Source organism: Rattus rattus, chromosome 16 (genome assembly GCF_011064425.1).
Source record: "Rattus rattus isolate New Zealand chromosome 16, Rrattus_CSIRO_v1, whole genome shotgun sequence".
In the NCBI taxonomy this organism is placed as follows: domain Eukaryota; kingdom Metazoa; phylum Chordata; class Mammalia; order Rodentia; family Muridae; genus Rattus; species Rattus rattus.
Genome location: NC_046169.1, coordinates 7711396 through 7725491, shown reverse-complemented (window position 1 = coordinate 7725491; position 14096 = coordinate 7711396). Strand labels below are relative to the sequence as shown.

Genomic DNA, 14096 nt, shown 5'->3' with positions numbered 1-14096 from the left:
GCCTGTGTCCTGAGTTCACTGAAGTCAGAAATGTGGGCAGAGTGTAGTCTCTTCTGGCTTCCCAGGCGTGTCTGCCTCTCTGAAGGTTTAGCTCTCCCTCCCACGGGATTTGGGTGCAGCGAACTGTTGATCTGGTCCCTTCAGGTCCCAGCAGTGTCTCTACTTAATTTTCTAAGAAAAATTTTTGGTAGCAGCAATGCCTTTGTACTCTCTTCCCAGTCCCAACCTCACAAATACCTCCCCTAGTACCTCCTTCCCTTCTCCTCTGTGTAGGTGAAATCTGTTCTAGGTTGTGTTCCTGGGATACCAAGTCTCAGCAAGTGTAGATGAATCCTTTCTTACTGAGGCTCTTCCAGGTAGTCCAGTTTATGGAAAGGAATCTAATGGTAGGTAGCAGACAGTCTCTGCTGCATTTGTTGGGGGACCCTCAAGAAGAACAAGCTGCACATGTGCTGTATAAGTGTAGGGTCCTAGGTCCAGCCTCTGAATGCTCTTTGGTTGGTGGTTCAGTCTCTGTGAGACCCAGGGTCCCGGGTTAGTTGATTCCCTAGATCTTCTTGTGGTGTCCTTGACCACTCTGGCTCACTGAATCCTGCCCCCACTCTTCCACAGGACTCTTGGTGCTTCCCCTGATGATTGACTATTTCTATCTGCATTCTTATAGCTATTTTTATTAAATAAATCTCTCTCTGTGTGTGTCTGTCTGTCTGTCTGTCTGAGTCTCTCTCTCTCTCTCTCTCTCTCTCTCTCTCTCTCTCTCTCTGTGAGACAACTTTATGTATAGAAAACATTCTGGTTAAATCTCCCCACCACTTCCTTACCCCACTCTTGTCACACTCAGTTCTTCCCTGCAAGGCTCCTTCCCAGATTCATGACTTGTTTCGTGTCCTGAAGACTTTATCTAGTTTCCTGTGTGTGTGACTGTGGATTTGGAACCATCCATTTGAGTCTGTGGGTCACCAGTTATCAGTGGGTTCAGAACTGAGTTCAATTACTCCCTCTCAGCAATGACTTGCAGGGCCTGTCCCTTTTTCCCTGGCACCATAGTCAAGCATTGGCAGGTGTTGAATTTTGGTGGATAGATGTAGTAGATATTTTTGAGGCATGTTTTCCCATATTCCATGCTGGGCTCAAACAATCCATGTGGTTTTGAACTTTGTCTTTCAACTTCTAATCCCCCTGCTTCTATTCTCTGAGTGCATTTTTGAATGAAGCCAGCAGTGGTGAGGGGATATTTCATGTTATTGAATTTGCTTGAATTTCTGATAGAAACTAAGAACCTTTAGTCTTACCCATATTCCATTGTTGTTCCCTGATGCCAGACGGAATGTTAGCTCAAAGGAGGTCAAAGAGGCTGTAGATGAACTTTATGAACTGTCTAGGGGAAGAGAGTACCAAGGTCCAGGTGAGGGAGAGGTGATCCATCTATTGGCTGGATCCCTGGTGCCACCCACCTTCCCAGCATTTAAGTACTGCAGGCTGGCCTCAGTGCTGCAGTGTGGGCAGAAGGGAAGCCCTGCAGAGGGTCACAGGCACAGGTAGAAGGAGAACACAGAGAAGTAAATTGCTGACTGACAAGCAGGGATGGACCTGGTTTCAGCTCTCTCACTGGAAACCTGGGTCCTCCTAGCAATCATCCTTGTGCTCTTCTACCGGTGAGTGACTTCAGAAGTTCCTTCCTTCAATCAGGTTCTTGGGTTTGAAGTGATACTCAGACCTGTATTCTGTTATTATTGGGGGGGGGATAAAAATGATATCAGAATCAGGCTGAAGCAATGATGGCTCCATAGTTAAGGGCACTGGCTGCTCTTTCAGAGGACCCAGATTTGAACCCAAATATCCCCATGCAGCTTGCAATCATTTTGGAACTACAGCTCCAGGTGATCTGACACCTTCCAAAGGCAAACTAGAATGGTTATAAAAGGAAGAAATTTTCTAACCTGGCTAACTTCTAAATAACTGATCGAGACACAGACATATTAAGTTTATTAGCAAGCTTTAAGGACTATGACTGGGCAGGCTCTAAGCTATTCTAATGTGCAAAGCTATCTACATCTCAGGCAGGCCCCATTTTACTTGCAATATGACCTTTTCCCTGGCTTGCTCTGTTCCATGTGTGTCCTCATTGTAAGTACCCTTGGTGACTTCTTCTCAGAACTGACCTCAATTTGACCTTGTTCTTCGTCCACTTTCCTCATGGCCCTTCTCCTGGACACTCAACTGCCTTGTGGTCAAAAACTTCTTCTCCTTTGCCCAGTCATTTACATTCAATCTTTAATTAACCAATCAGGATAACAGGGGAATATTCATACACCACATTGATAGCAGAGATTCTTCAATACTGAAGACATTGCCCATGTCTGGACTATATCCATGTCTCAAGGCACAGGAACCAGCATCTGAAAACACAGAGCACAAGACCCTCCTCCACCAGATAGCAGAAGTTGAAATTAACTCTTGTAAAAAGTTTTCAAAATTTCATGTTTTTATCTATTGTGGTTAGGGGCAGCAGATGCTACTCTGTGTGTGTGTGTGTGTGTGTGTGTGTGTGTGTGTGTGTGTGTGTGTGTGTCTGTCTGTCTGTCTGTATATATGTATATCAGGAGACAACTTTTCAGAGTCAGTTTTCTCCTATCACATGGGTCCTGAAGACCAAATTCAGATCATCAACATTAGCAGTCAGTGCCTTTAATTGAGGAGTCAACTCAAAAGTCCAAAATGTAATGAGGACCAAATTAATTTTACATTTTAGTATTTTGGCAGTATGGAGGATCAAGCTACAGTGTACATATGCTGTGCAAAATCTTTACTTCTGAGCTATAGCCCCAGTAGCACTAACTCTTCCTACTGATATTATGTTGATCTGTTGGAAACCCCAACCCCCATACTTCTTCAACTTCCTCTTTTGAGGTTTACTGTAAAAGTTTGGAGTTTTCTATGCTATCCTTGGTCTGTATAATGACACAGACAACTTTGTATTTTTTAAAACCTTCAGAGGAAGCTGGACAGATTCTGAGCTATTCTAAGTTGACCACCCTACTTCTCAACCATGACCTGTTACCTGCTATTGTAACCTCACTATGGTACCTCCCTCTTCACTGTGTTTCCAGGTCCCACCTGAGACCCTCTCCCTCTCTCTGTGCACAGAGGTCCCCCCTCTTTCTCTCATACCTAACTATAGATTGTTCTACCCTTGATTTGACCAATCAGAAGATGGTGAAGAACAATGTTGTGTAAAATACTGATTCAGGAGATGCTTTATAATAATGACAAGGCCAAATTCTGAGCAAGAGCTCAGTAATTAGATATGTGGGTACAGAAATCAGTAATTGAATATACACTGCATAAAAACATCCACCAGCAGTTTACTGATAACTTAGTTTTGGTTATCCCCAGATCCATGAGAACTAAGATATCAGAACTTGGATATCAGCAATGGGCTGACATGCAAACTGGCCCCCTCACCATTCCCAAAACTGTCTGGGAACTGGAGGAGCAGCCAATTGTTGGTTTGTTTCAGTTTTTAATGATGGTCTTGCTTGTCTCCTCTCTACTGTGTGTATGGCCACAGGTCTTTCTGTTTCCCTTTACAGATTTGGGACCCGTACACATGGAATTTTTAAGAAACAGGGAATTCCTGGGCCAAAACCTCTGCCTTTTTTAGGCACTGTGCTGAATTACTTCAGGGTGAGTGTTGACTAAGTTTTCCCTATGGTTTTTGCTTGTGGCCAATAATGTCTAAGTTCTAATAAATGCTCCTTATGAGGAAACCCTGAAACATCAGGCCCTCATACTGTGTGTCCTCTTGATTCTTGAGAATGTTTTTTAGTCCCTTGGGTCTCTATTGCCAACTTAAAACTTAATAGTTGTTCGTGTGTGTATATATTTTTATAGAGTGGATCAGGCATTTGCATGTGTGTGAGAGTGCCCATATGTGTGTGCAGGGTCTTACGCATGCGTATGTGTGTGTATGTGTAAGTCAGAGGTTGACACTGGGTGTCTTGCTGATTGCTCTGAATTTCAATTTCAAATTCTGTCAATTTCTTCAATGTAACAGAATCTCTCACATTGACCCAGCTCTCTCTGTTGTGATTAGTTAACGTATCAACTTTCTCTTGGTGTCCCTTGTCTCTGCATCTTATGATCTGCTTCTATTACCTCCTGCTAGTTACTGACACAGATCCTGGGGACTCAAATTCTTGTTTTCACAGGGTGCTTTTTCCACTGAAGCATTTCCATAGCTCTATTGTCACCCCCCATTTATTCATTTTTGGTTGAGGGTGTGTATATGCCATTGCAGGAATAGGTAGGTCAGAGGACAGTTTGTAAGAGTGAGTCTGCTCTTATGGAAATCTTAGTCCTAGGGATAGAGCTCAGGTTATCAGGCTTGTTGACAAGTCCTTTTTCATTTGGGGGCATGTCCCAGGTCCTAGTTTATTGAAATTTCACCTTAGGTAAAGTGCCCAGATCTTATTCAATCTTGATGCTCTGACCTTGTGAGCAGTAATGGAAGACGTTGATTTTTGCTCAGTGTAGATTCCAGGAAGACACAGCTGTAGTTATTTGAAGAAAATCTTGAAGAGGTTCTAAATTCTAGGACATCAATCAAGATTAAACTTGTCTTTGTATGAGCTCTTATGAATGATGCTTTTGTTCTTTTTGGTGAATATTTATGAAGCATCAGCTTATCCCTGGTCCCCCCAAACCCCCACATTTAGAGGCTTTTCATATACTTGAATTATCTGGTTAGTCTTTGAACCCATGATGTTTTTGTATGGCTCTAGACTCTGCTTGCACTATTATAGAATATTTGGTTCTTCAGAACTAGGGTATTTACTTTCTCTCTTCCTTTAGGTAATGGAGTCTTGGTTAGGGATTAATTGATTCAGAAATATTTTATGTGTACAAGGTTGTATATGTGTGTTTGTGCATGTGAGTGCAGTACCTATGGAGCACAGAAGAGGGCAATGTATTCCCTGAAGCTAGAGTGGGTTCTTGGAATGGAACTTGTAAGGTTAGCCAGTGCCCTTAACTGAGGAACGTTACACATGCTAGGCAAACTGTTCCACTGTAGGTACTGAATTATATCTACAGCTGTCTCTCTTCCTTTAAAGACATCAGTCTTATGCGTGAGTCTGAATAGCAAGTGAGACTATCTGAGACAGGATGATGGTTGTCTCTGATAGATCCTTACCTATATAGTTTTTTCTTTTACTCTCTTCTTATACTTTTAAGGTTTGTTAAAAGCAAAGCCACTAAGAAAAGGATGATTTAACAAAATTATTAGAAAATTGAGTAATGAGTATGTAATGTGGCATGAAGGCTCTAAGTCTGGGAAGATGGTTTGTGATTATTGCACTTTGTCACCTGGTCCATAGTCAGTCCCCTAGACAGACATTCCCAAGCTCACACCGAGAGGGCAAAGTGACAGTTTTTGCTGCTCTCTGCTCAGGATTCTCTTCCTACAGGATCTGTGCTTATCTTGCATATTATTTAAAAACAATTCTGTTGATGATAATAACTATTATTATTATTACTATTAGTGTGTGTTTTATATATGTTATATCTGTATACATGTATGTGTCTGTGAGTTGGCATGCAGAGGCCACAAGAAGGTGTAATATATCCTACTCTCTCATTCTGTCTTTCCTCACCCACCAATTCTGCTCTTAACATGTCAAAATTTTTGAATAAGAGTTTTTTGTGTCAGAGACAATAAATCTGACTTCATGGGATCTGAAGTTTTCGTGCTCTGGCTACAGAAAGGTCAATACATAGAGGACAGTAATAGATTTCATGATATTTCTCTTTCTAGGGCTTATGGAAATTCGACATGGAGTGCTATAAAAAGTATGGGAAAATATGGGGGTGAGTATTCTGGAAAGGTTCATTTAGTTGACTCTCTTTAGGAGGGGGCACCCCACTTGTGCAAGAACAATATTTTGAAGCCATGCACCTTTCCGTGTAAAGGTGATACTACATGTCATTAAGTGCCAGGGTTCAAAGGTCTAATTAACATTGTACACTGTGGCTTTGATGTTCCACAGACTTGAGTTCTCTCTTTCTCCTGTTAATTATTTATATTTTCACTTTACAACCTGGTCCCTAACCCCACCAGCCCCCATGGCCTTCACACAGTCTACCATCCTCCATTGTGTGAGTATGTGTGACCCCTGGGTATATGCCTATGCCTCAAGTTTATCCAGTGTCCCCTTCTAATTTGTTTTCTGCTTTGAAACTTCCTTTTCTTGGCATGTGATGCATTGCTGCAGGTCCCTCTGATCTGCTCTAGCAAATTACTTGTTCCATTTCCTTGCCACACTTGCTCATTTCTTTATAAAGCCCACATTCCTTCACTTCACTGTAAAATTAGTATGTCATTTGACTGCAGAAGACTGGAGTTGATGACCTAGCTAAGTGCTTGGTAAATGTTTCATGCTTAGAATTAAAAGACTCTGTGCGTATACAGAATTTGTTGTTTATGTTGTATTCTAAATCAATGTGTTTTTCTTGGAATGGGGACATGTGTTCTGGTACATATATGTAGGGCAGAGAAAAACTTGTGGAATTTAATTCTCTACTTCCAGAAGACTGAACTCGAGTCATCAGGCTTGGTACAGGTGCCATCATATGCTCAGACATCTCCTCAGCCCCTGCCAAGTGTTTTGGTAAAACTGTGTAGCAGATCACAGCTTTGACAGTCAGTTCTCTCTTTCCACCACATAGATCCCAAAGACTGAGCTGGGCCATTTTGCTTCCCCACTCCAAGAAGTAGCTGTGTGCAAATTGGTAGGCAGTGTCAGGATGTTAATGTTGACAGTCATGCACAGGACATGTGAGGTGAACCCATCTGCAGTGAATTCAGGAGTACTGAAGACAGCCTGCGTAGCTCTCCCCTCTGCTTCCTGGCTCTCATGTTCCTGCCCTGTCTTTCAGACTACCTGAGTCTTGGAGAAGTAGATGTAGGTGCCTCAGCTCAGTTAAATTTTGTATTTTTATCTCAATGTTCCAAAATCATGTCTGGTGCGCTCTAGGCAGGCATATTAAAACTGAGCTGCATCTCAACACTAGATGTTAATATATTCTATTATTCTGAAAATTAAAATCTTCCTCTCTTTTTCAAGTTATGGTTTCTCAGTGTGTAGCTCTGGTTGTCCTGGACTCACATTATAGATCAGACTTTCCTCGATCTTACAGAGATTTTCATGTCTTCTGTCATCTGTGTGCTGGGATCAAAATGTGTCTGCAAGTAGCACTTGCATAGAACAATGTTTACATTTAAATTTAATGGTAAGGATTTATTATTTATCAACCTTACTTTAAAATATTTACCATTATAATTTTATTTTAAATATTTAATGATTCATTTTTATTTTAGAATTTAAATTTTAAATCTCTACTTTTAATTCTGTGTGTGTGTGTGTGTGTGTGTGTGTGTGTGTGTGCCATTCTGTACATGATAGTAGATGATCATGGAAACCAGAAATATTGGATATCCATGGGCCTGCTGTTACAGGTGGTTGTGAATCATCCTAGGAATAAAACTTGGGTCCTCTGCAACAGCAATATGTGCTCCTAACTGTGAAGTAATCTCTCCTGCCCCTTGCAATAATTCAAATGTGCAAAATCATAGATAATGGTCTAGGCAATTCCCACATAAACACATCTATACTTAGCAAATTGCTACTTGTTATTTCCCATTTTGGTAACTTTCCTAAATGTATTGTCTTTAAGGGACTCATTGTGTCTTGAATGACATTGCATACCACTTTTTATAGACTCCATTTTTTTCAGGGATCAGAATTCCTAAGCTGAACTGGGAACTCCTGTGACCCTGTATTGTATAAGCAGAATAAGGATCCTGCAATATTAGGAACAAAGTCTGGTGGTGGTTGTCACTTCAGAACCTGGTTCATCAGTAGTCTTCCCCACACAGGTTGTTCGATGGTCAAACGCCTCTGTTTGCCATCATGGACACAGAAATGATCAAGAATGTGCTAGTGAAGGAATGCTTTTCTGTCTTCACAAACCAGCGGGTATGTCATATTGTTTTTTCACTCATTAATTTATTTATTCAATTTGCATCCAGATTGCAACTCCCCTCACCTCTCTCCTTTCCTCCCAGTCCCTCCCTTACTGATCTCTCTCTTCATAGTCACTTTCCCTTCTTCTCAGAAGTTCTGCTTGTGAACCACCTTGTCATGGGATATCCAGTAGCATCAGAAGTAAGGAGATCCTCTCCCACTGAGACCCAACCAGGCAGTCCAGTTAGGGGGACCATATCCAATGGCTGGCAATGAAAAGACTGCCCCAGCTCCAATTCTTAGGAGACCCACAGGAAGACCAAGCTGCACTTCTACTACAAATGTGCAGGGAACCTATATTCAGCTCCTCTAATTACTTTGGTTGATGGTTCAGTATCTGTGAGCCTTCATTGGCCCAGGATTTTGACTCTGTGGGTTTTCTTGTGGTATGCTTGAACCTCCTGGCTTATTCAATCCTACCTCAAACTCTTGCACATGACTCCCCAAGTTCTGCCCCATTTTTGGCTGAGGATCTCTGCATCTTTTTCTACATCCTTCTGGATGAGGCCTCTGAGAACTCAGTTATGCTAGTTCTGAAAGCATAGCAGAGGATCATTTATATTCTCCTATTTATACTCTCTAATTGTATTGGTCTCACCTTTGTTCAGTCATTAGTTGGTCTTCACTCATCTTAATCCCTGCACCATTTTTAGCAAGAAAAGTTTTGTGGGGGTGGTTTTATGTGTGGATTGATGTGCCCCTTCCTCCTCTGGAAGTCCTGCCTCTCTACAAGAGGTGACCACTTCAGTCTTCATATCCACAGCTCGAGACTTGGAATCTCAGTTTGGGTTACCCCCATAGACTTCTCGGAACCTCTACCATCCCAGGTATCTGGTTAGTCCCAAAGATGTTCAACCAATGATCCCTGTTCTGTCTTGCAGCCCTCTCTAACCTCCCAAAACTGATCCTCATCCCTGTTTCCCTGTCCACACCCTGTCACATCCAGTTCCTTCACTTTATGCACCTGCCCTGTCTATTTTGTTTCATATTCTGTTTGATTCATGCTTCTTCCCTTGGGCACTCCTCATTACATAGTTTCTTTTGGTCTATATGTGGTAGCATGGTACCCTGTATTTTATGGGTAACATTCACTCATAAGTGAGTATATCCCATGCAAATATTTTGGGGTGTGGGTTACTTCAATGAGGATGATATTTCTAGTTCCATCCTCATGCCACCTAGTGGCTTGTTTGCTAGCTACTCTAGCCAAAGTAGAACCTTCTAGATTCAAGGAGATCCTTGCCTCAAAAATACAATAGAGAGGTATATAAAATGATGCCTGACCTCTGGTCTCCACATGAGCACAGCTGGGCATGTGCACTAGCATTCATGTGTATACTCACTCACAGAGAGATACACATACAATCAGAGATACACAAACACAGAGGGGAAAGAGACAGAGAGAAACACAGAGAGATATATAGAAAGAGACAGAGCTATAGAGGGAGACAGAGAAAGAGAGATACCCTTACAGAGAGCCAGATGCAGACACAGAGATACAGAGAGAGAGAGAGAGAGAGAGAGAGAGAGAGAGACATACACAGAGACAGACAAAAGCACAGAAACAAACACACACAGACATACACATACAGAGGCAGATATATACAGAAACACCCAGAAATACATAGACACATATGCACAGACAGTTATATATACACACACACATAGACATATACATTGTGACAGATATAACACAGAAAGATAGAGAGACATACAGACACACACATAGACCAACACACACACACACACACACACACACACACACACACACACACACACACACCAGTTAATTTGAATATGCCTTGACTGGCTTAATAGTTGGGCATTTCTAATATTTTTGGAGACTAGCAAACTCTCCCCTTCTGTATTCCAAGGATAACATCCTTTAAAATCCAAATTTGATCTTTGGTTCCACAGACCCAAGTGGGGACATGGCCACTAGAGCCATTTACCTAAATTCTTAAGTGGCTGGTCTGCCCTATGTTCCTCTCATGATAATTCTGCTGCTTCCACCTCTCTCTCCCAAGCTCGTGAATCCTAAAAGTCCTACCTCTGTCTGTCCTTCCCAGCCATTGGCTTCTGGCATCTTTATTTAACAACTGGAGCCAACTGGGATCAGGGTCTCTCAGTATCTTACATGCAGACACTCCTGTAAGCAGTTTGGGGAATAAAAGTTAACATAAAATGAGCAACGTTAGGCTAAACCCATGTGATAGTAAAATAATCCTTAAAAAACTGAAATATCAAATCTTGTAAGTGTCCCAGGCCTAGGCAGATGGCTTGAACAATGACTAAAGGACCCAAGTTTACATCCTCAGGATCCACAAAAGGGCTGGGCAGAGCAACATTCATGTGTGACTCTAGAGATACATGTGGAAAAAGGAAGATCATAGGGACCTGTTTCATAGCAACTCTAGTCAAACCAGAGTCTTCTAGATTCATATAGAGACATTGCCTCATAAAGGCCATATAGAGATATACAGAATGATACCTGACCTCACTGGAGCACACATGGACATGTGAACCAACATTCATGTGTACACACACACACACACACACACACAGAGAGAGAGAGAGAGAGAGACAGACAAGACAGACAGACAGACAGACAGAGACAGAGACAGAGACAGAGAGACAGAGAGACAGAGAGACAGAGAGAGACCCACAGAGAGACAGACATATACAGACACATAGATAGACAGACAGACACAAAGCATACGAAGGCATCTTTTCACTCTGTTCATGTAAATATGAGGCATATAGACCTGGAGAACTTATCTGATGCAAAGTTATCTTTCTATTTTTCTCCAAGTGAAATGTCATCTGCACAGCTCTGGAGATCAACTAAGTCTTGTTCTCATCTTCTCCCTGAACCCTGAACCTAGATTTCTAGCCACAGAGATATTTACTTTTAAACGGATGCTGAAATATAAAGTTGGAACCACAATAGGCAGCCGAACATGCACCTGATTTCGCACAGGCTTCTTTTTCTTACTCTAGAATATTGGCCCAGTGGGGATCATGAGCAAATCCATCTCTGTAGCTAAGGACGAGGAGTGAAAAAGATATAGAGCCTTCCTGTCCCCCACAGTTACCAGTGGAAGACTCAAGGAGGTGACTGCAATTCTTTTAACTGCAGACTATGTGACTGGAGTCCACATCTTAACTGTGGAAGCTTTTCATTTTTGTTTAGATGTTCCCCATCATCGAACACTATGGAGACATTTTGGTAAAGTACTTGAAGCAAAAGGCAGAGAAAGGCAAGCCCCTCGCTATGAAAGAGTGAGTGCTGGTCCATCACTGTCATCATGGGAGATAAGGAAACTGTGGTACAGGGTCATCCTTCTGGTGGAGTGCCAGTGGGCCAGATGGTTGTCCTTGCTCCTTTAGACAGGAGATGACATTATATGTAGTTTAAAAGAAACAAATGTGACAGTAAGAAGCTTGCAGGGGTAGAGGGTGGGTAAGCTGGAAGGGCTTGGTCTATATTGAGGTGACATTTCCTGTCTCCTGAGAATATGAATACTTTCTCACTCCCTGATGCCTGTGTTAAATTCCCACTCCTCTCTCTTCTCAGAGTGTTTGGTGCCTACAGCATGAATGTTATTACCAGTACATCATTTGGAGTTAACATCAATTCCATCAACAACCCAAAGGATCCTTTTGTGGAGAAAGTCAAGAAATTCCAAAGATTTGACTTTTTTGATCCGTTGTTCTTGTCAGTAGGTATGAGGGTGGTTTTTCTGCCTTGTGATTCATTGCTCTTGTCTGTGGCCATTTGCGAGGTCTGCCTTTCTCTTCCCACTTCCCCCAAATGAATGGCTCTAGTGGTATGTAGTTCACCTACCATGTAATTAATCCCCTAAAGGCATAGTTTAGTATTTTCACTATGTTCAAAGACAGGTAGCCCAATTACTTCTATTTTTGAACTTTGTTTTTCTTTGAAACAGGGTCTCACTGTGTAGTCCTAGCTGACCTGGAGATTGCTGTGTGTACCAGGGTGGCCTTGAGCTTACAGTGATTCCTCTACCTCTGCCTCTTGAGGGCGAGGATTACAGTGTGCACTTCTGAGTCCTGGTTTTATTTTAGAATTCTTTCATTTTTATAAATACTAATATTTATAAGTACAATTTGGCTCTCTGCAAATTCAGAGCTCTCCATGGTTGCAAGATCATACAGCTAAACCATTTGCCTTGATTATACCCACCCCTAACTCAAACTTCCCACATCACTTAGACATGGAATTACAACTTCCTCCCAATTTCCTGTCCTTTTATCTGCTTTGGTGACCAATTGAGTTCAAACAGTGATGCCTGCTCGGATGCTGACCAATATCATTGGCTTGATCTGAGAGAGGGTCATGCCGTGTCTAGGATATGGTATTTCACACTCCCCATTCCTGCCTCTGACTTTTTTTTTATCTTTATTAACTTGAGTATTTCTTATTTACATTTCGATTGTTATTTCCCTTCCCGGTTTCCGGGCCAACATCCCCCTAACCCCTTCTCCCTCCCCTTCTCTATGGATGTTCCCCTCCCCATCCTCCCCCCATTACCACCCTCCCCCCAACAATCACCTTCACTGGGGATTCAGTCTTGGCAGGACCAAGGGCTTCCCCTTCCACTGGTGCTCTTACTAGGCTATTCATTGCTACCTATGAGGTTGGAGTCGAGGGTCAGTCCATGTATAGTCTTTGGGTAGTCCTGCCTCTGACTTTATTTCCATATCCTCTTTCATGTGTTCCTTGATCCTTGATGGGTGGGGTGCTGATATAGATGGCCCATTTAGGGTCCAGTACTCAACAGTCCCTTATTCTCTGTACTCTGATCTCTTAGGGGGGTCAGCATTGACTGAATTGACCTGGCCCATTACCAATGTCAATTATGTCCTAGTCATTTTGCAACTTTAAAGCAACCTTGACGTAAGGAACCACCAATTCACTTCCTCTGTATCTGTGTATTTTGGGTATTTCATATCAATGGTATCATACACTATGTGGTCTCTGTGAAAGGCCTCTTTCATTTAGCAAAACACTGAATGAAGCAAGTATCACTATATCCTTTGTCTAGGAGCAAATTATACTCCCTACCTGTTGATGGCCATTGAAGTCAGCCCTTACACGCTTGCCATAGGATTTCACTGCTATGATCTTCCCTATACAAGTTATGTTTTAAATATGTGTTTTATGTCATTTCCAGAATCAGCCTTGCTGAGTTAGACAGTAACTGACTTTTTAACATATTAAGCGATTGAACGTACATTGTCTACAGCAGCTATAGCTATTCTACATGTAAATGTCTGCCAGAAATGCAGGACTTCGATGTTTTAATGTCTGCTTTTAGATCTTTTCTTCTCCTTCTCACTCTCCATCTCCCTTACTCTCGCCATCACCTCCCGTGACCTCTCTTTATTTTTAAGGTCAGGTTTTCTTCTGTCTATCATTCAGTAGCTTGGAACTCACTCTATAGAATAAGCTGGTCTTGAACTCATCTAACTCCTCTGAGTGCAGGGATTAAAGGAATGCACTTCCACTGTCTGACTAGATCTTCAATTGATAAAGCTCAACTGCTTTATCATTTTTGTAAGATCTATTTATTTTTATTTTCTGTGTGTAGGTGTTTAGCCTGCATGCATAAAGTGCATAAAGAGGCCATAAGGGGGCCTTGGATCTCCTTGACCTGGAGTTATGGGTGGTTGTGAGCAACCACTTGGATACTGGAAATTAAGCCTGGCTCTTCTGGGAGTGTTACCTGTTATTTATATATAGTCTGGGTACAATTAACCATGGTGTGTAATTTAGGGTTTTAATAATTTTCCCCTCTGCTCCCAAAACTGTGGAGAGAGACCTCACCTGCCTGGTCAGTGGCACTCCTGAGGCTGGCAGAGCGAAGAGACCACCAACACTGCCCACCCCCTGGCCCACATCCCCGGGCCCAAGAGGAACTGGCAGGCCCTCTGTTCTGTGGGAGAGGGTCTAGGAGAGGCAGGAGCCCTGCCTGAGACACCGCCGGA

At 42.3% G+C, this 14096-nt stretch overlaps 1 protein-coding gene across 1 annotated transcript in view; it reads left to right on the top strand.

The window, feature by feature from the left end:
• The first annotated feature begins 1584 nt into the window (after positions 1–1584).
• LOC116885864 (cytochrome P450 3A2-like) overlaps positions 1585–14096 on the top strand; it is a 16835-nt gene continuing 4323 nt past the window's right edge. Inside the window, exons 1-6 of the mRNA XM_032887190.1 lie at positions 1585–1655; positions 3594–3687; positions 5816–5868; positions 7937–8036; positions 11278–11366; positions 11662–11806. Coding sequence (XP_032743081.1) covers positions 1585–1655; positions 3594–3687; positions 5816–5868; positions 7937–8036; positions 11278–11366; positions 11662–11806 — 552 coding nt within the window. The remainder of the gene's footprint in view (positions 1656–3593; positions 3688–5815; positions 5869–7936; positions 8037–11277; positions 11367–11661; positions 11807–14096) is intronic.